Below are 22,388 nucleotides of genomic sequence, written 5' to 3'. Positions count from 1 at the left end.
GAAGAATCCTGGAGATACTAAAAGGTATCAGATAAATTATATAATGGTAAGACAGAGATTTAGGAACCAGGTTTTAAATTGTAGGACATTTCCAGGGGCAGATGTGGACTCCGACCACAATCTATTGGTTATGAACTGTAGATTAAAACTGAAGAAATTGCAAAAAGGTGGCAATTTAAGGAGATGGAACCTGGATAAACTGACTAAACCAGAGGTTGTACAGAGTTTCAGGGACAGTATAAGGGAACAATTGACAGGAATGGGGGAAAGAAATACAGTAGAAGACGAATGGGTAGCTCTGAGGGATGAAGTAGTTAAGGCAGCAGAGGATCAAGTAGGTAAAAAGACGAGGGCTATTAGAAATCCTTGGGTAACAGAAGAAACATTGAATTTAATTGATGAAAGGAGAAAATATAAAAATGCAGTAAATGAAGCAGGCAAAAAGGAATACAAACATCTCAAAAATGAGATCGACAGGAAGTGCAAAATGGCTAAGCAGGCATGGCTAGAGGACAAATGTAAGGATGTAGAGGCTTATCTCACTAGGGGTAAGATAGATACAGCCTACAGGAAAATTAAAGAGACCTTTGGAGAAAAGAGAGCCACTTGTATGAATATCAAGAGCTCAGAGAACCCAGTTCTAAGCAAAGAGGGGAAAGCAGAAAGATGGAAGGAGTATATAGAGGGTCTATACAAAACTCTACCATCTGGTGAGCAAGATGTACGAGACAGGTGAAATACCCTCAGACTTCAAGAAGAATATAATAATTCCAATCCCGAAGAAAGCAGGTATTGACAGATGTGAAAATTACCGAACTATCAGTTTAATAAGTCACAGCAGCAAAATACTAACGTGAATTCTTTACAGACAAATGGAAAAACTGGTAGAAGCTGACCTCGGCGAAGATCAGTTTGGATTCCGCAGAAATGTTGGAACACATGAGGCAATACTGACCTTACGACTTATCTTAGAAGAAAGATTAAGGAAAGGCAAACCTATGTTTCAAGTATTTGTAGACTTAGAGAAAGCTTTTGACAATGTTGACTGGAATACTCTCTTTCAAATTCTAAAGGTGGCAGGGGTAAAATACAGGGAGCGAAAGGCTATTTACAATTTGTACAGAAACCAGGTGGCAGTTATAAGAGTCGAGGAGCATGAAAGGGAAGCAGTGGTTGGGAAGGGAGTGAGACAGGGTTGTAGCCTGTCCCCGATGTTATTCAATCTGTATATTGAGCAAGCAGTAAAGGAAACAAAAGAAGAATTTGGAGTAGGTATTAAAATTCAGGGAGAAGAAATAAAAACTTTCAGGTTCGCCGATGACATTGTAATTCTGTCAGAGACAGCAAAGGACTTGGAAGAGCAGTTGAACGGAATGGACAGTGTCTTGAAAGGAGGATATAACATGAACATCAACAAAAGTAAAACGAGGATATTGGAATGTAGTCGAATTAAGTCGGGTGATGCTGAGGGAATTAGATTAGGAAATGAGCAACTTAAAGTAGTAAATGAGTTTTGCTATTTGGGGAGCAAAATAACTGATGATGGTCGAAGTAGAGAGGATATCAAATGTAGACTGGCCATGGCAAGGAAATTGTTTCTGAAGAAGAGAAATTTGTTAACATAGAGTATAGATTTAAGTGTCAGGAAGTCGTTTCTGAAAGTATTTGTATGGAGTGTAGCCATGTATGGAAGTGAAACATGGACAATAAATAGTTTGGACAAGAAGAGAATAGAAGCTTTCGAAATGTGGTGCTACAGAAGAATGTTGAAGATTAGGTGGGTAGATCACGTAACTAATGAGGAGGTATTGAATAGGATTGGGGAGAAGAGAAGTTTGTGGCACAACTTGACTAGGACATGTTCTGAGGCATCAAGGGATCACCAATTTAGTATTGGAGGGCAGCGTGGAGGGTAAAAATCATAGAGGGAGACCAAGAGATGAATACACTAAGCAGATTCAGAAGGATGTAGGTTGCAGTAGGTACTGGGAGATGAAGAAGCTTGCACAGGATAGATTAGCATGGAGAGCTGCATCAAACCAGTCTCAGGAATGAAGACCACCACAACAACAACAACAACAACAACAACAACAACAACAACAACCTTCCTTATAAAGGACTAACAATAACATATTTTAATTTGGCCTGAAAATACCCTGAATTAATTACATGCATGACAGAGAACCTTCGATTTTATGAGTTCACAACTTTTTGGTTTCACGTTTGCGATATCAACAATGCCTTATGATCTTTTACTTTTGAGGATTTTCATTTCACCAAATTTCCTCTGTATTGTAGGTTAAGAAAGCCTATGCATCACATGGATACCAACAGTATCAACCATTCTAAGACCACAGTAAGGGGGGGGGGGTATGCAGTAAGAGTGGGGGAATGGCGAGAGGGGACACTTGTCCCATTGATTCTGGGGTACAGACTTTATTCATCACACAATTCTTACATTTTTCCAGATGCTATCATCTATAATTGTAATGAACTCTAGCTCTAGCACTGTGAACTGTGATGGGAAATAGTCAGTTAGTTTAATTATAATTATTTTTATTTTATTTTCTATGTGATCCCTGTATACATGGGAAATTATGTCTTTTCCACAGTGTGGTGATGGTTTAATCAATGTCCTGCAGTCAAGTTGGATATGAACATTTAGCCCTACATAACATTTCCAGATCAGAGTACCCACTCTATTCCCTGTCCCTTCCTCACACAGCACTTGTCAAGCTGCACAGATTGGTCATTCCACACGGAGTCCAATTCTATTCTCAGTACAGAGTATACATAGCTGCAGTATCCCTGCTCATCACCTGTCTGCCATCCACACAAGTACATCCCCTTGTCCCATGTCACAACTTAATCAAAAGTAGTTTACCATCGGTTTATAGTAAAAATGATCTATCACAGCTTTCTGGGACCACTCCAGGATTTGTGACCATCTCAAACCATGGGGTGCAACATAGTGCACATGCATTCATAGAATTATGACTTCTGCTGTCCAGCTGCACAGTGTGCCAAAATGGAGAGACAGGCTTCTGAGTGTCAGCTGTAGCATCCAATCTGAGTTTGTTTTGGGAGGTCTCAGAATACTAGCCTGAGTCACACTTCAGGCAAAAGACCTCAAAGAATGCAATTTTCAAAAGACATTTTACTGAACTTTAATTAATTCAGTAAAGTTAAAAAAATAGAAGGCATGAAAATGATGCAATAAAGTCATTAGCATAATCAGATGTGATGTTTCATAGGCAACACATTTTTGATTTCCCGTTTCCCCACTTTGACGAGTATTAATCAGTGGCATTTTCCTGGTTATTTTTGTTAATGACTAACAGAATTCTTTAAATGGTCCAATTTCTCTTCTATTTCGGTTTTCAGGGTCAACCTAATATTATTGGCGTTTGAACAAAATTTCTTTATTTTCTCACTTTAATTCCTATCTTCTTGTACTCCAAAATACTGGGTATAATTAAATTACAAAGGTGTTATTCGTATTTATACTGGTAATACAAGATGTACTTCCCATATACTAAGCATGCTTACTTTTAGGTACCAAAGTAATCAACCTTCAAATAATATTAAGCTAAAAGTAGCAATTATTTGACATACAATATGTGATGCATGCTTCCTGGAAGATTCACTTCCAAGGTGCGAGACATTTTCAAACCAAACGAATCAGTTGTATCAAAATAACAAATTTAAAATATTGCCCCCTATTGGATACATTTCCATGGAAGCTCACAATAGGACCCTACATGTTATGTTCCCAATTTTAAGGCCAGTTTCATTTCTGTGTGACAGTCTGTCAACTTTCGGTTTTAATAACAGTAAAAGAATAGATTGCTACTTACTACATGGAGGAAGCACTGATTTGCAGACAGACAACGGAAAGACGTAATTTTTTAATGCCGCTTCCCTACACTAGAGAGAGAGAGAGAGAGAGAGAGAGAGAGAGAACATGCTACTGTCTATAGGCCTAGGCTGTGCCTAGATCTGATGTGACCAGCAATTCAGAGTGGATGGTGGGGGTAAAGAGGAGGCATGTGACAGGGAGAGGGAGGGATGGCTGGGTACGGGTGGGGGAAGTTGTGCTGCTGTGGCAGCACGCACGCCCATGTTGCAGACAGGTGCAGAGTTGGGAGGCTGTGCCAATAGAGGAGGAAGGGGGGACATAGAAAAGGGGAAAAAATTAGGTGTAGTTGTACAGCAGAAGGCATGAGATTTTTTTTTTTCTATCTGCAACTCAAGTGTCTCCTCTATGTGGTGAGTAGCAATCTATCCTTTTCATATCATTGTTATAACATTCTGGACTTTTCACTGTTTGATTTAATATTGCGCTTTCTAAGCTGCCGTAATAATCAATACATGTTTTAAGCAGTGATACCGCAGGAACCTTACTTACAATGTCCTATTTAAGTGATACAGATAGACTAGAGATAAGGCGTATTGGAAGTAATTCTTAGAGAACTATTTCTGTCAACAATAGAAACAATGCTCAAATAGGGGTATCTGCTGCTTTGAAGCTTCCTGGTGGGTAAAAACAGAGTGCCATATTCTAACTCAAGTGGGCGGTAAAAGGAAAGACTCATTATGGAAGCCTTATCTGAGCTGTTTCAATACCCTTTCTTACAGGAGTGCTACACCAGCTTGGTGTGCCACAGGGCTTCTGCAAAGTTTGTGAAGAAGAGGTACTAGCAGAAGTGAAGCCGTGAGGGTAGGTTGGAGAGCTCATTGGACAGGAGCATAGCCCATAATCTGCCAGAAGGTTCTATGTTAAAATGCTGTCGTGCATAGTGTTCTTACGTAACTTCAAAGAAGAGTCTGGGCTAATGAGGAATATTCACGATTAGTTCTTGGTATGACCTGTGACATAACAAATGAGACAAATGTCATAAACAACATGGTGACTGTAACATGATAGTTTTTTTTTTTTCCAAGTGGGCTAAGCTACGGACCAATGTGTTGTCACAACGAAGCTTTTTGCTTTCACATTTGTTGGCTTCACCAAACAGTAACCACATTGTGAAAATACATGCTAAAAGGTGACATCGCAGACGCTATTAACATTGTATCACCTGGCAAAGCCGACAAGTATCGAATATTTCTCTTGACCCATAGCCAATGCTAGGAAAAAATAATGGCACTGAGAGAAGGGCAAAGATAGTGAGAAAGGTGAAGAGAGAGCAGGTGGAAAAATAATGAGCTATAGTATTGAAATCCTATTTTTGGCTGGGACACAGCAGAAGTGAAGCAGACACAGAGGGAAGAAGAAATAGAGGGGAAAAAAGGGCATAATGGGTATCTATTATGATCAATAATTTCTCACCTGGTTTTCATTCTCGTCAGAGAATGTAATTGATGTCAATTTATACCCATATGTTAACAAATATTCATTCAACAGGAAGTTAAGTGCTCTCTGCTCGTGAGGTTTAATGGGTTCATTGTGCAGTTGTCTGTTAGCTGAAGAACCCTCAGGCGTGTTTGCTTCAGACTCTGTAAGAAAGCAATTAGTTTATTACAAAGTACTAATTCTGCACCTGACTCAGTTATTTAATCGGTTAACAAACCTGTAGCAACCGTCAAGTTGGCTCTAAGTGCACTGATTGTCTCCTTGGCCTTTCGCAGTTCAAATTCGAGAACTGCAACTCTTTCATCGACACCCCTTTCGCCATCCTCTGAATAACGCCCTATATCCAGAGAATCTAGAGTTACCTGACTCGATGACCTGCCTGTGGGCAAAAATAAAAATTGGATTCAAGTTTTAGCATATTAATCATCACGAGTGAAATTCTTAACAGCTGTCAGCGACATCTGCCACTAAGCAGACGACATGTGTCCGCGTAATTAAATAATACTTCAGCAATGGTTAGGCGTAACAAACTTTTCTTTCGACAAGAAATACTTTTCAATTAAATATTTTGAGTACTACTCACGTATCTCTACAACGTCAGGCTTTGTGTAAGCTTGCTGTTCAAAGTTTCCTGGGTTCGAAAAAAATTCCTTCAGTTTCGTAACTTCCCGTCCAGCCTCAAGAAGTTCCGTATACAATTCTAACGCAGTCAAAAATAAATTGTCCTTTAGCAGCTTCACTGCTATATCACTATAACTGATTTCTATATTGTGTGGGTTTCCTTTAACGCAGTTCATGTGCATATCCTGGTCAAGACCATCGCCACATATATTTGCCATATTCTAAACAGCAGCGAAACACTATGATGCCTCACGTCATTGTTGTGAAACACTTATAAACACCTTACAATAAACACACAAACTGATTTACTTGAACCCATTTCACAACGCACAGCGCGCGTGGATGGTAAACAGATGATCTGCGACCATCTCACCTGTATGTTTTGGACTGCCAACCAATGCAACTGTCAAGTTCCGAAATACCAACATGAGAAACACAAATATTCGTGTTTGGAGACACTTCACCAGTCCAATAATTGCTCGCCAGTTAACAAAATCCGATAAAAAGTTACAATTAAAAGAATTATTTGAATTTTTTAAAAAGCTGAACAATCAACCATCAATTATTTTTCATTTAGATGTTTCGTTTGCTACAATATGCAGTACATATGGAAAATTCGGCTGTGGTAGTTACCTAGCTAACGCCGGATTTCCTCAGGCATCAATTTCTTAAAAGTGCATCCCCACCCCTACACCGCTATCCTTGCATGCAACCACACGCGGAAGTCGGGAACGAAACTTACATGACTTTCAAATCAGCAACAAGTGGAGTTATTTGAAGGGGAGTTGCGAGTTCTTTAACAGAAGAGTTTGTATTGAAGTTGACGAAGATGAAAAGGACCCACAAATATTGGTCATCTATGGAAATAGACATGATGTAGGAAATGTTTGGGAATGTCCAATACGCTAATAAAGGAATTATTTGCCGAGGGCGACGTTCAGTTAGAATGAGTAAAATCAATTTTGAAATCTTTTTGACCCATATTCTGGCTCTGTACAAAAACATATATGTGATATGCCGCGCCGGTTCGCATTAAGTCAGGTTTCCATAGGTATGAATTTCTTAAACATGCATCCCCCACCACTACCCTCACACGCACGTTAGCGTTTCCGCACGCCGGAATTGGAATTGTTACTTACGCTACTTTCAAGTTGGCGACAAGTGAAGTTATTTTTACAGCAGTTACGCAACTCTTAGCCGAAGAGCTTATAGTGACGGTGACGAAGAAAACACCGACCCACAGATGTGGTTATGGAAATGAGCATGTCGTAGGAATTGTTTGGTAACATCAAAACCGCTATTAACGTGTTGTCTTAAGGAAAGTTTACACCTGTACACCTTGCGCCTAGTCACCGTGCAACCTTGCTAGCCCCATACGCAAGTAGAGACAAAGTTGTAGGTTGCATGCCTCTTCCTCAACATGTGAATGTGAGTATTTCCATTCACACCTGTGTTCACAATGGACCCTTCTACTTCCGTGTTGTGCAAGCTACAGTCACACAGTGACTAGCTGCAAGGCGCACAGATGTGAACACGCCTTTGTGAGGACGACTTTTTGTTCAAAAATAATTTTCGAATGAGTAAAAACAGGTTTTGAAATCTTTTCGAGACATATTTCTGTCTCTGTACAAAAGTCTAATGCAAGTATGTGAGATGCCCTGCCAGGTCGCATTAAATTACGAGTAACTTTGAGATATCTGGCAACTGCAGCCACCACAATATATATGCTGCTTTCCAAAGAACACTATTTCTAAACTGTTATGTCCTCTACAGTGCACTGAAGGTACATAAGAAACTAAGGTTTTTGCCTCAACAGTTCAGCTTTATTTTTGTTTTTACGGTTAGTCAAAGTTCTAATAGGCACAGGGGCTATAAATATACATTTGTTTTACTGGTACAGTACTTAATTTTGTGACCATACATTGTACTGCTATACAGAACTGTCATTACTCAATGATAGCACCAATACGAAGCTCTCATATTTACATGATATTTTAATGAGGGTCAATAGTAGTTTTAAATCTCTAAAGCGACAAACAAGTCTCTATTTCGCAATAATATTTCTATGCAAAGACAAAAGCAAAAAGTTATTGTCATACACAAAAAATACATTTACATCACTGAGTGTTCTGCAATAATATGAATCTCAGCAAGTTTATGCTCTCTGTTTCAATACATATATAATCATAAGGAGTCTCTGAATACTAGAACGATATTCCTATCACACTGTTTAAGAACATTATGCCCCTTTCAAAACTATTTATTTGCGAGGTTGAAGATTAAGCCCATTAATTTGGCATGACACTAACTTTCCATGTACATAAACAAACGATTCTAGATCTGTGCTGCTGAATGAATCAGAGCACAATGAGAGCAGATCCACCTATCAACAATTGCTGAAGCTTGTAGGCAATTGTGGAGGAAGCGACATTGTGCAAGGAAGTAGAATGCCTTTCAACTTTCGTAACGTAAGCCCGGTCCACACGCAACGATCTGTCTGCGCAGACATCGGCGCAGATGTCTGTACATGCAAAAGATCGCTGCAAATGTGGTGTGTTCACACGACACAAACCCCAATCTACTACTCGCCCGCCATTTGTCGGTGTAGAAAACAAATATCAGTGGCAAGCAACATAGAGTAAATGTCTCTGGAGTGAGCATTGTGTTCTGCGCATGTTGTCAACATTAAACCAGGATTGTCACGTGTTTTCGGGACTTCGCTGTGCTTGTATGCTTTCTGCAGCATTTGAAGTTTATAATATCAAGAGTTTTTGTTGTGTTTCACCGTTTGTTGATAGTGTAATAGCGAGGGTGAATTACTGTTGTTGCTACGGATGCAAAGAAAAATATGTGAAAGGAGGGATAGTAACTATTCATGGGTACATACCATGTAGCTCTAATTATAGTTATCATATTAGTAAGAGACACTGTATATGTTTAAAAATTTCGAGACGCCGTATAATTAAGGCTTGATTCTGTAGACCTATTTTTCTACGATTTTATGACTATATAACAGATATTACGGCTCGTACAAAAGCTTAAAAACAATCGCGTCCTCTCGTAAATTTGATAGTGGAACAGGAAAGGGAATGGTTAGTTGTTTCAGTAAATACTATCCTCCATGCATTTATCAGTGACTTGTCGATTATGTATATACACTCCTGGAAATTGAAATAAGAACACCGTGAATTAATTGTCCCAGGAAGGGGAAACTTTATTGACACATTCCTGGGGTCAGATACATCACATGATCACACTGACAGAACCACAGGCACATAGACACAGGCAACAGAGCATGCACAATGTCGGCACTAGTACAGTGTATATCCACCTTTCGCAGCAATGCAGGCTGCTATTCTCCCATGGAGACGATCGTAGAGATGCTGGATGTAGTCCTGTGGAACGGCTTGCCATGCCATTTCCACCTGGCGCCTCAGTTGGACCAGCGTTCGTGCTGGACGTCCAGACCGCGTGAGACGACGCTTCATCCAGTCCCAAACATGCTCAATGGGGGACAGATCCGGAGATCTTGCTGGCCAGGGTAGTTGACTTACACCTTCTAGAGCACGTTGGGTGGCACGGGATACATGCGGACGTGCATTGTCCTGTTGGAACAGCAAGTTCCCTTGCCGGTCTAGGAATGGTAGAACGATGGGTTCGATGACGGTTTGGATGTACCGTGCACTATTCAGTGTCCCCTCGACGATCACCAGTGGTGTACGGCCAGTGTAGGAGATCGCTCCCCACACCATGATGCCGGGTGTTGGCCCTGTGTGCCTCGGTCGTATGCAGTCCTGATTGTGGCGCTCACCTGCACGGCGCCAAACACGCATACGACCATCATTGGCACCCAGGCAGAAGCGACTCTCATCGCTGAAGACGACACGTCTCCATTCGTCCCTCCATTCACGCCTGTCGCGACACTACTGGAGGCGGGCTGCACGATGTTGGGGCGTGAGCGGAAGACGGCCTAACGGTGTGCGGAACCATAGCCCAGCTTCATGGAGACGGTTGCGAATGGTCCTCGCCGATACCCCAGGAGCAACAGTGTCCCTAATTTGCTGGGAAGTGGCGGTGCGGTCCCCTACGGCACTGCGTAGGATCCTACGGTCTTGGCGTGCATCCGTGCGTCGCTGCGGTCCGGTCCCAGGTCGACGGGCACGTGCACCTTCCGCCGACCACTGGCGACAACATCGATGTACTGTGGAGACCTCACGCCCCACGTGTTGAGCAATTCGGCGGTACGTCCACCCGGCCTCCCGCATGCCCACTATATGCCCTCGCTCAAAGTCCGTCAACTGCACATACGGTTCACGTCCACGCTGTCGCGGCACGCTACCAGTGTTAAAGACTGCGATGGAGCTCCGTATGCCACGGCAAACTGGCTGACACTGACGGCGGCGGTGCACAAATGCTGCGCAGCTAGCGCCATTCGACGGCCAACACCGCGGTTCCTGGTGTGTCCGCTGTGCCGTGCGTGTGATCATTGCTTGTACAGCCCTCTCGCAGTGTCCGGAGCAAGTATGGTGGGTCTGACACACCGGTGTCAATGTGTTCTTTTTTCCATTTCCAGGAGTGTAGATTACTCAGTCTACTATTTATTTAACAAGCTGGGAGCAAGTACTTAAAATGCGTTAAATAAATGCCTCAAAGTGCCACCAGTAAGAAAAATTGTGCTTTAGGTCGCAAAAACGAGAAAATAAATACGCAGAAATGTAAGAAAAAAAGGACGAATTAGCAGGGATATGATCGCTAATGTGTGGCAAATTCGGTGTTTTTCGGACACTTGCAAAAGTACTAGCGTATTGTCAAGTCGTTTTGCAAGACCATCACTGCAAAAATGTACGTCAGGCTCTGTAATACTATAAAGTGCCGATAATACCGAAAACTACCAAAAATCGAGTGCATCTGAACTGTGACACCTATCGCAAAGAAGCAGAATGTAATATCTCTTGCCCTTAAAAGTTACGTAACTGGTTTATTCCCGGTATCAAATGGATACTGTTAAAATGTCTGCGCAACATATATAAATAATCCACGACACGTACGAAAAGAATCCGTCTGTAAAGAGATGTAGTGACATTCTAAATATATAGAGCGCTATACGGACAAACACACGACATCCCGAGATCACCTGATGAGGCCGGCAATGTATGTTGACAACACAAAATCTGTTCTGCTCATGTGAATGCTCACTCCAGAGATATTTACTCTACGGAAAGCGACTACGCTTCCCGTAAACGTCAAAAATTTAATTCAGTTATTTTGAAATATAGAAATGGAGGAAGTTCTGTTGTGGTCTGTGTTCGCAACTTGTGTAGCAAAACACATTCAGACCAACCGCAGGAAACAGAGAAAGCGGTCAAAATGGTGTAAACAGTGGCTGCTAAAGCGAAAGCAGTTTTCTCACGTAAATTTACTGCGAGAGTTGCAGGGCGAACCTAACGACTAGTGAAATTATTTGCGGATGGATGTCGAAACTTAAAGTATCTCTTAAAGCTTGTAACCCCTCATATTATGAGAAAAAAATACTAGTGTAGAGAAGGGCAATTTCTCCTCATGAACGGTGGCGGTAACATTAAGATTCCTAGCAACAGGAAGGAGCTACAAGGATTTGGAATTTTCAACTGCAGTATCGAAACAAGAGTTGAGTGAAATAATACCCGCAATTTTTCAATTGAGCATTATATGCTGCTGTCTTTTTGTCTCGGTCGTATATACTTTACTTTAATCTTCCACATACTTAGGTGTTTTCTATATATTTCAATGAATTCACGTACGAACTCTCGAGAACACTGACGAGTATCAGCTATTTCAATGCCCTGTGCGCACAAATACAAACACAAGACTGAGCAAACAGCTGTTTCGCGCCAGATTTGCGGCGATTTCCTGTCCACACGCTCCAACTTGTATGTGCAGATGTGGTTTGAACCCACAGATTTGAGAGGTTTCACTCAAACCTCCAACTCCAACTTCCAGGTTTGCACACGCCTCAGGTTGGTGCAAATCTTCTGTCTACACGCAATGTTCTGTCAGCGCAGATGTGATGTGCGCAGACAGATCGTTGCGTGTGGATGGGCCTTTATACGTAATTTAGCATGTCAGTATGCAAGTTGGGGGTTTCTTCATCTAAGCCGGACTTTCGCGGGGGAAGGCAATTTTAAGAAATTCATGCCTATGGATACCCAGCTTTAAGGCCAATTCACAATTCACGTCACGTCACGTCTCGTTCCATGAAAACATTCTACAATGCATTATAAATGGCAGCGTCCACACTGGCCACTATGTCACGTCACATCACGTCATGTCATGTCATGCCACCATCAAGGTTACTCGAGAAGAAAGTTTTGATAGTTGACATCATCCATTGTCGATCACAAGACCTCCTCCTCCCCCCCCCCCAAGTTCATTTCCTCCCAGTACACAACCATGACCTCATCTCCACATTTTGTTTCATCGTGATTTTTGTGGCTGGTATCAGTTGTTATTCTAAGTCTTTGTCGTTTGTCATTTTTATTACTTATTATAAATTTTTCTGTTTCGTTATTTGTTTGGTTAAAATTTATAATTTTGTAATTAATGATGAAAGATTAACTGAAGCAGTGAGGCAGCTGTCTGAATTGTATGACATTAGTGTACTAAATTACTCCCCCTACTACACTTGTAAAGTGGATTTTTATATATATTGGTACCTTACTTAATATTTTACAATGAAATGGATTGCAATATGGTTGTGATTTGAAGCAAAAAAGATGCTGTGGGTAGAATCAAATTGATTAGTAAGTGGAATCGACTTGTATGTTGTCAGGTATTTGTAATGCTTCACAAAGAAATGGACTGAAACCTACAGAAACTGCACCAGTGGCAAAATACATTTTCCTGAAGCGTACATCGATATAATGAATTAGAGTTGTTTGTTTAAATATGTCTGTGGCAGGCTTAATTGTTTGTATTGTGTGTCAGACAGTGGTCTATGTTTATGTGCTTTCAGCTGCTAACCACAGTACAAATAAGGTACTTGAACTATTAAAAGCCAAATACAATATGTAAAGAAAAGCTGTATATCTTGAAGGGAAAGGTACTGAGGGAGATACGACTATTGCACAAAAATTTGCGCTGTACCGACAAGTAAACTTAAACAAACCAGTTTTTCACGGGATGTGATGGCAGCTCATAACACTGTGTTCCTGTTAGTAGTTCTGGATTCAATTTCATGTGACAAATGAAAAAGCTGGTGCTTCGATTTCCTGTACTACTTATAAAAAAAACAGAGTTCTGTTTCTCAAGCTCCTTTTATTGTGTATGAAATTTCCTTTTGTAACACGTTATGACAGCTTTCGGACCTATACTCTTTTTTTTTTTGTAGTTCTGCCTTCCTTTTCTAATACACAGCCGGCCGAAGTGGCCGTGCGGTTAAAGGCGCTGCAGTCTGGAACCGCAAGACCGCTACGGTCGCAGGTTCGAATCCTGCCTCGGGCATGGATGTTTGTGATGTCCTTAGGTTAGTTAGGTTTAACTAGTTCTAAGTTCTAGGGGACTAATGACGTCAGCAGTTGAGTCCCATAGTGCTCAGAGCCATTTGAACCACTTTTTTCTAATACACATGCTATCCCTAAAAGCTGCAAACTATTCGAGTCTAATAAATGTTATTTTCGTAGGAATGCGGACTTCAGCTTCCATGCATGTAAGCTACCGCATTGTGTACGTGCACTTCGCATGCGAAAACATTTGAAAATCATCTTGTGAAAATCGCAATTCCCGCGAAAAGACAGTTGAGGACAGTCATGCGGGTTGACATCACATAACATGAAATGAATTGACATGCCATGGCGTGATGGGCAGTGTGAATACACATTGACGTGAGAGTGCTGTGACAGCCAGTATGAATTGGCCTTAACGACTAAAACATAAAATTGTTATTGTTATACCGAAATAAAAAGCATCTTCACAGTATTGACTGCCTTGCAGTAATATAACCACAGAAAGTTCACACTCCCAGCTAAAAAACTTTTAAATCCATTTTGTGACTTCAAACTATGAAGTGTTAAGATCAATTCACACTGACCGTCACGTCACATCAAAACATTCCACAGTGCATTTGAAATGGCGGCATCCACACGCGCAGTCAGTGTATCGTCAAGAAACGCCACATCATATCACGTCAAGATTTACGGGGAAGAAAGTGTTGGCAGTGTCGACGTATCAGAAGTTAACCTATATTCACCGCCCTTACACATGTTATAAAACTGGATCCTGTGCTTTTGTGACTTCTTAATTTATATTTTTATTATTATGATTTGTTTTCGTGGGAAATTACAAATGTTCCATATGGCTTGGATATTTTCCCCGTTAAGTGTTCTTCCACAAGCGAGGTCAAATATCTGAAAGAAAAAATTATTTAGGTTTTACGAAAAGAGAACTCATTGACACTCACACTGTGTATAATTAAGAACATAAAATGTTGATGCAGTTTTCATTAAATAACATTTTAAGTGAAAAAGTCAGCTCTATTGAAGAAGAAAAATATAGTTGTTCATTACGTTACTAGTTATGTAAGATAAAAAATGTAAGGATCAGGTATACAGGCTCTATTTATTTCCATATAAATATTGTTTGATGTGATTGTATGTGTATATTTTCGCTAGCTAATAAACATCGATGTTTTGAAATATTGTTCCACTTCTCAGCACTTTACTACACGAAACTGATCAAGAACATACATTATGAAGTTTTCTTTGACCATTACTAAATTTTATTGTTATTAGTTCATCAATTCTGATACCATACTCTGGCGTTTTGTATCATGGACAATAACTCATAACCTCACTTTAACTGTTCAGTGCTGGGCTAAGCGATTTGACGCGACGTGACGAGCAATGTGAATACATCCTGATTTGACAGTGCTGTGATGTGACACTGCCGTGATTGCCATTGTGAATTGGCTTCTACTCTATTACAAATAAGTGGTTACAAGCAGTTGCTGAAAGCTAAAATGATATTCTTATCGACTACTTAAGAACATTTTGGCACATTAGAAATTAATTATTTACTCACTTGAAAAACAAGCCCATTCTTTTGGCGTGACACTAACTTCTTAAGTACATGAACAACAGATTCTATAGATCTGTAACATGGAATGAAGCAGAGCAGAACGATAATAGATCCACATATCAGCAGTTGCTGAAGCTCATAGCCGATGCTGGGAGAAAAATATGTGGTTTCATGGTACACAACATTACGTTGGTTTTCCACACGCAACAAAAATGACATCAATTGGCCGCTGCTTGAGTGGAGTCACCAAAATTGCGCCTAGGAACACCCAGAATCCCGTGACGCCACTCGAGCGATGTCACTTTTAGCCATGCCACAAAAGTTGAAGCTCCTGTAACTTTGTGACACCACTTTCCTTCTCCCATCATTGAATAAATTTAAAAAGGGCCACCATTTTTGAAGTTAACACGCTGTATTTGATGTTTTTCATATTTATATGTGAGGCTGGTTTGAAAATTTCTGAGAACAGAATAGAAAAAAAGTACTTACATCACTGAAATTTTTTTTATTTTTCACCGTAGTCTCCTTGTAGATTAATGCACTTGTCCCAACGATATTCCAGTGCCTTGATCCCATCTCGAAAATGAGTTTCGTCCAGGCCTCCAAAATAATTGTCAAGTCTATCAGTTCTTTGTTTGAAATGCATCTTCGTCCACCAAGAACAACTTTCAGTTTTGGGAAGAGATGGAAGCCTAACGGAGCCATATCAGGTGAATGAGGCATGTGTGCCAACAATTCATACCTTAGTTCGTGTAACTTTGCCATGGCAACGGCACATGTGTGTGGACGTGCAATGATCCAGCCTCAAGAGTCGCGGCACCCATATTGCAGATAATTTTTTCATTTCTAATTCTTGAATAAAACGTGATATACTCTTTCAGATGACATCTGGCAAGTGTGTGCAATTTCACGCACTTTCAATCGGCGATCCTCCATGACCATTTTGTGCACTTTTTCAATGATTTCTGGGATACTGACACATCTTGGCCGACCACTGCGTGGATGATCATCTAAGCTCTTCCGACCAAATTTAAATTCATTTGACCACTTGGCAACAGTTGAATATGAAGGAGCAGAGTCCCCAGTGTATTCTGGAAATGAACATGAATGTCCTTTACTTTCATACCTTTCTTTACACAGTACTTAATCACTGCTCGAATCTCGATTTTTTTCCGTCTTCGCAAATCACTGTGCGGGAATAACAACAGAGCTGCGTTACCACCACAGCTCCCTTCCATGAGCACTGACGTGGCACGTGTTTACAGGCACAACTCGTTGTGCTAGCATTGACGTCTCGTGGTGATTCCAAGAACTTTTCAAACCACCCTCGTATGTATAACACTAAAATACATAATTTCAAGGATCTCTCCAATACACATTGTTTTGAGTATGTTTTATTATGCTGCAATCGCAGGATGTGCAACTTCAGGGTTTTGTCAGTGTGGTAATAAGCGTGTAATAGTTAATTTATATGGTGAAAGGTGATGATGTTTCTATTATATGATGCGTGGATAACATTGCCTGTGTGAACAAGTATTATCTACTTAGTGAAAGGTGATTTGTGGTTTACAACAGCACACTTAATTCTAAAAATGGTGAAAATTAATTCAATACCGGGCATATATTCCGGGGAGTATATTCAGATAGCCTAATCATATTCTAGAATTAGAAACATCAATGCTCTTTAAACACATTCTTGGTTGATTTGAGAAAGGAAGTAACAAGGTTTCTGGTGGCCTCATTTCAGATTGAGTGTAACTTTTAATAAAGGAGATCAATTATATTAGCCTACATTCTCTTTTAGAGCACTTCCATGAAGCACAGCACCAGAATTCAGTATAGAATAAATTTAATATTTCGTCATATTAAATGATTTGAGTGTAATAGGAAAAATATTAGACTGTGAATGAGTCGCTGGGGCTCCATAAACAGAATTCAACATATTAGACAAAAACTTTGAAACTGTACATTTGTGAATGTGCTATAAACCTAAATATTATGAACATCTAATTGCAGATGACAAATATCAAAGTATCATTTCTAGTTTTACTTCATCCACAGCCGCATCTTTTATGTATCGGATTTTTTAATAGAACTCGAATCACACCTCTACAAACACTTGAAATTAGTTTTCATTATCTGAAAATGTTTCACATATTGGTTACCGTTTATGAATGCTTTGATGTTTATGTTGTTTGGTGCTACAATGATATTTGTATGTAATTTCCACTTCACAATCCAACATTCGTGCTTTTTCTTCTTCTTATTGAATTCTTCGCTCAGTTATTGTACCATAACCTGAATGGCAACACCAATGTCTGTACAAATAATCCCATCTGACGCCATATTGAAAATAGTACCATGACAATTTGGCAGGAGCATATGGAAACAGCGCCACTGCCTTATTAGCCATCATGTCACCTGCTGCCAAGTTACTTTTGTCACTTGTGGAAACCTGCCTTTTCTACAAGCTGTGATAATTAATATACAGGGAATAGATATTGCTAGAAATTTGAATACATTTAGTAATGGTAACTGTGTCTTTTAACTTGCAATTATGTGTATTGTTACATTACCCAAGGTGTACAGAAGCAAAATGTAGTGAGTGCACCAGTTCTCCATGTGCTACATATTCAAAATTCCTTTACACTCTAGATTAATGTTTACCTAAGGAGTATATTTCTGACAGTTCCTTAAATATTCGTATTTTCTTCTACCAGTTGTAATCTAACATTATTTGTATGCAGCGAGTTTTGCATCCTTTCCCACAGATCTACAGAGTTTTGTTTCTGTGCAGATAGATGTGCATATATTATCGTTACATAACTGTAAAACGACACCTTAATACTGGTACAAATAAGAAATAGAAACGATTTAATGACTACAACTGATTGTGGTTAACAAGTACATGACAGTAAACAAAAGTTTGAAAGTAATTAAAGCGCCGCAAGCTTACAAGTCCTGTCCAGCGCTGTATAAATTAAACTGACAACTTATTACCTTCTGGATGAATTTTAAGGTCAGGGTAATCCTCTGCTGTGTTCATAACTGTTTGACAGTTGTTTATATTCTTGTACAAAGCAAATATTTCTGTTTTCTCTCTAAGTCTGTCTAAAATGCTTTTTGAGCAGGAAGTCAATATCCCTCACTTTTGCTTGCTTTAAGTCTCATCTAATTTGATTAACATTTGGTTCCATGGACGAGTAGGCTTTGCTTCTTTTGCATACCGCTCTTTCCCCACCAGCGTCTATTCCGTAGGCCACTTCACTTCTTACCAGTCGCCAACTAGTATCAACTACTGGTGTTGGAACAGAGGAAGGCTGTGCAAATGGCCAGAAACCATACAGACGACCAGAAACCAGCCTACATTAGATGTCGCCATCTCCTGTGTGGCACCCCCTGCTGGGCAGTCTGAGCACTGGCCTCCATCCATCATAATGGATATTAAGAAGAAGTACAAAAGATTCCTGCAGCGTCTCAAAAAGCGGTCTTCAATATGAGGGCTGCTGGCGATGACAATGTGCGAGTCCAATTCCCAAATTTCGAAGACTCCAGGAAGGTCACAAGCGAAGCTGCTGAGTTCTTGCTTTATTTCTACACTTATGCTGTTGTCCCAGATTATCCCAACAAGCCAGTCTTCAAGTGTTTCCCAAATGTGAAGAACTGAACTCCTGATTGAAACTCTGGAGGAAATTGTGCATTCGTTGATGTGCATCAAATCCACCCAAATGCAGAGAGTCGCCTTCATTCCTGGTAATCGCCAACAAGAACCAGGAGAACAAGAAGCTCTTGTCAGTGAAGAGGGTGGTCGACACTTCAGTCACCATCGAATGACTATGGAACAAGTAAGGCTCACCTAAGTGCTTCCACTGCAAAGGAGTGGGACTTGTGGTATGCCACTGTACCCCCTCCAAGGCATATGCACTGGTGCAAGTGCAAGTGCAAGTGGACATGGCAGCACAAGATGCCCACTACCCAAGTTGCACCCTCCCAAGTGCAAGAAATGTGGTGGCCCATGCGTCACAAGCTACCATGGCTATGAAATATTTAACACTGCAATAGCCTGCCAACACAGCATCCCACTCAAGAAAAAGGCTGACTGCTCCTTCCGATGTCTGCACCCAGGCAAACAGGCCAGCCAACAGAACCAGCAGCGAACATTCACTGGCCACCAGTGCCTCCGTATCTGAGGGCAGCAGATGACGCCACATGACAACAACTGGGCAAGGAGGACCACTGAGATCGCCCCCTCTCCCCCTCCGCCAGGGGGAAAACCTGCCATCCTGATGAAGACACCATCACAGTGACAGATGCAGTAACACAAGTGCTACCAGCGCTATCCAGGCCTTGCCACACAATCCACTATGGCTAGTGAAGACCTAGCCACTCGTCGCCTCACTGTCCATGATGCTCAAATAGATCTCACCTTGCCGAGTCGTTGTGGAGAGTTTCTGAGGCACTGATGTCGGCTGCCCAAGCAGCACTGTAATCTACACAATGGGTGGCGCCATAAGATCTCACTTGATGCAACCCACATTCAGAGTCATGATATCAGGCCAGCCATGGCTTACATCGCGCTGTCAGCACTGCTAACCAGCTGCAGTCACATGAATAATCTGAAGTGTAAACCAAGAAGACAAATAAAAGTAGTCCACAACAACCTGAGGGAGGAAAGGGGGGGATGGGAATGAAAACAACTCCTGAAGAACCTAACACATCAAAGCGCAAAATACAGTTTACAGATATGCTTATAATGAAGTTTATATTAATGCACAAAATACGAGAGTTGATCATTCAATCTCACCTTGCACAGTTTGCTTTGCTCATCTTTCAGTCAGAAGGACTGGCTGATCTTTTATGTGCTTTCCTCTTTGAAACTGATTGTATTCTATTCTACCATTAACCTGCATGATTAAGGATGAAATGATAAAGCACTCTTGATATGTCATGCAAAGAAACACTGTAAAAGTTCTCCATACGCTCACGAACTAGACAAGCCAAGAAAAATGCGCCAATATGGCAAAGCAACAGGGAGCATGCTACTGTTTCTTGTTTCACAGTAGTGTGCAATAGGGACTACTTGGCGAAACTACCACACATAGCTCAAAACTAACATTTGTGAGGTAATAAGCTGTGAAAGCAGCATTATTCAGATAACATACATAATGTGCACAAAGCCAATTTTGCTCTTGAAACATTCTTAGGTAATGGCGCTTGCTAAGGATACAGCAATTTCTGCTATTTTATCATGCAATGGATTTACTCAGTTTTGGTATCAAACCAGAAATGTGTACATGACCTTTTGAACTTGTAGACTATTTTGCAGATACGTTTTGGGGCAGACACAAGCTGTTTTGCTCGTGTTTTAAGGACATAACCGATAGATGGCACCATAGTGAACAAAATGTCGGCAACAACTTATTTTCGAGAAAAAGTCGATTTACCGCCGTTTGTTTCTGGGCATATCATTCTTCTGGTATTGCATCATAGTCTACATCTACATCTACATCTACATCCATACTCCGCAAGCCACCTGAAGGTGTTTGGCGGAGGGTACCCTGAGTACCTCTATCGGTTCTCCCTTCTATTCCAGTCTCGTATTGTTCCCAGAAATATAGAAGGATGTTATATTCTGCTCCTACAAACCTGTGACTAAAACAGTATCCGCATTATTTCAAAACCACTCAGTATAACAATGATTTGAGTGCAGTAATGATGTTACTGCATTTTCACATTTTATAGTTTTGTAAATAAATTACATTCCTTATGAGAAACATTGACCCACTATGTAGTTTCTCTTAATTACTTGGATTCCTTCCGTATAACTAAATGAAGTACATAGGTTGGAACTTAAATAGTGGCAACACTGCTGTGGAGACACTATGCAATGGAATCTGCTATTGTCGATGATAGCACACGTGATTGACATACCTACCTTACCTCCGAGCAAATAGACTCGCCTGTCCCACGTCACCGGCGTGCGCACAATCGACGGAAACACAGTCACTTGTGAGCGAGCCGTCTAACATAACGGTGTCACTACGTTTTCGAAGCCCGCCTGGTTAGCAATGCGGACTAATGCAATGCTTTCGGGCAGGAAAGCCTGCCAGCCCCCGGCACGAATCCGCCCAGTGTCGAGGCCCAGTGTGCCGGCCAGTCTGTGGATGGTATTTAAGGCGGTTTTCCATCTGCCTCGGCGAATGCGGGCTGGTTCCCTCATTCCACCTCAGTTGCACTACATCAGCGATTGCTGTGCTAACACTTTCTCCATATAAGCGTACACCATAATTACTCGACCATGCAAACATTGGGGTTATACTCATCTGGTGTGAGACGCTCCCAGGGGGGTCCACTGGGGGCCGAACCACACAATAGCCCTGGCTTTGGTGTGGGGCAGTGGTGGGGTGAGTGGAACCACTTTGTGGCATTCGCTTCAGAACTGTTTCAGAGCTAAGACAGGCAGTAGACAGCTCCATTCGCACCATCAACAGAACAGACTCTGCTAACGGTTTACTACGCCTTCCACATCGTTGGCAACGGGTTCTACACAACGCTGGTGACAGTAACAGGTGCAAACATGTAACTCTTTTGTATCGGTTGTGAATAAATAGTTGCCACTATTTAAGATCCAACCCTCGTATATTGTTTTTCAACAGAAATGGCATCATACGATTATTACTTCTCTAAACAATTTTTGAGTTAGGATTACTTGTCTATTAGTATGTAATTTCTGCTGGAAAAATTTAAGGTGAGTGAAAAGAATATAAATATTCTTGTATTTGTTTCAATCCACAAAATGAGTTCATCTCTACTGTTGATAATAACGACTGAACATGCTGTTTTGTGTCATAATGCAGTACAAGGTCACTGTTACTATTGTTTATCAAGACTAAATAAGGTGTTCTGAATCACTTCTCAAAATTATATGAGATTTCGGTGTGACCAAACGTGTTGCCACTGCTTCAAGTGATTCGTATTGTATACAACTGTAAATGAGTTCTCAGTGTTCACAAAATAAACTATGATACCAATTTCTCAATCTAAACACTACAGTGCATTATAAAAATAGTAAGTGACGTGATGTGTAAAATAAGTCCATAAGTAAATACAATTGTATTGAATTTTATCGACAGCCATAACAAGGTGCATACACCAGCTTCTGTCAGATCACCAAAGGGTGGGTCCAAACCTGGTTGGTGACTGACTGGGTATACCACCTACTGTTGACAGTCTTCCATTTGACATTATAACAATGAGAACAGGATGGATGGTGGTGTAAAGTCTTTGCGCCAATGTCCTGAATTCAATTCCAAACCTTTCCACAGTGTCTAATGATGTGAGGGCATGTGGCACTGTTGCT

General features: G+C 40.9%; 1 protein-coding gene across 1 annotated transcript in view; it reads right to left on the bottom strand.

Annotated features, from left to right (window-relative positions):
• Positions 1–6,350, bottom strand: part of LOC126251847 (RAB11-binding protein RELCH homolog) — a 121,964-nt gene extending 115,614 nt beyond the window's left edge. The window contains exons 1-3 of the mRNA XM_049952523.1: positions 5,940–6,350; positions 5,574–5,735; positions 5,333–5,499 (exon numbers count right to left, since the gene is read on the bottom strand). Of these exons, the coding sequence (XP_049808480.1) occupies positions 5,333–5,499; positions 5,574–5,735; positions 5,940–6,195 (585 nt within the window). The 5' untranslated portion in view covers positions 6,196–6,350. The remainder of the gene's footprint in view (positions 1–5,332; positions 5,500–5,573; positions 5,736–5,939) is intronic.
• Positions 6,351–22,388: the final 16,038 nt, after the last annotated feature.

This window comes from Schistocerca nitens, chromosome 4 (assembly GCF_023898315.1).
Source record: "Schistocerca nitens isolate TAMUIC-IGC-003100 chromosome 4, iqSchNite1.1, whole genome shotgun sequence".
Classification (NCBI taxonomy): domain Eukaryota; kingdom Metazoa; phylum Arthropoda; class Insecta; order Orthoptera; family Acrididae; genus Schistocerca; species Schistocerca nitens.
This window is presented reverse-complemented; position numbering and strand designations above follow the sequence as displayed.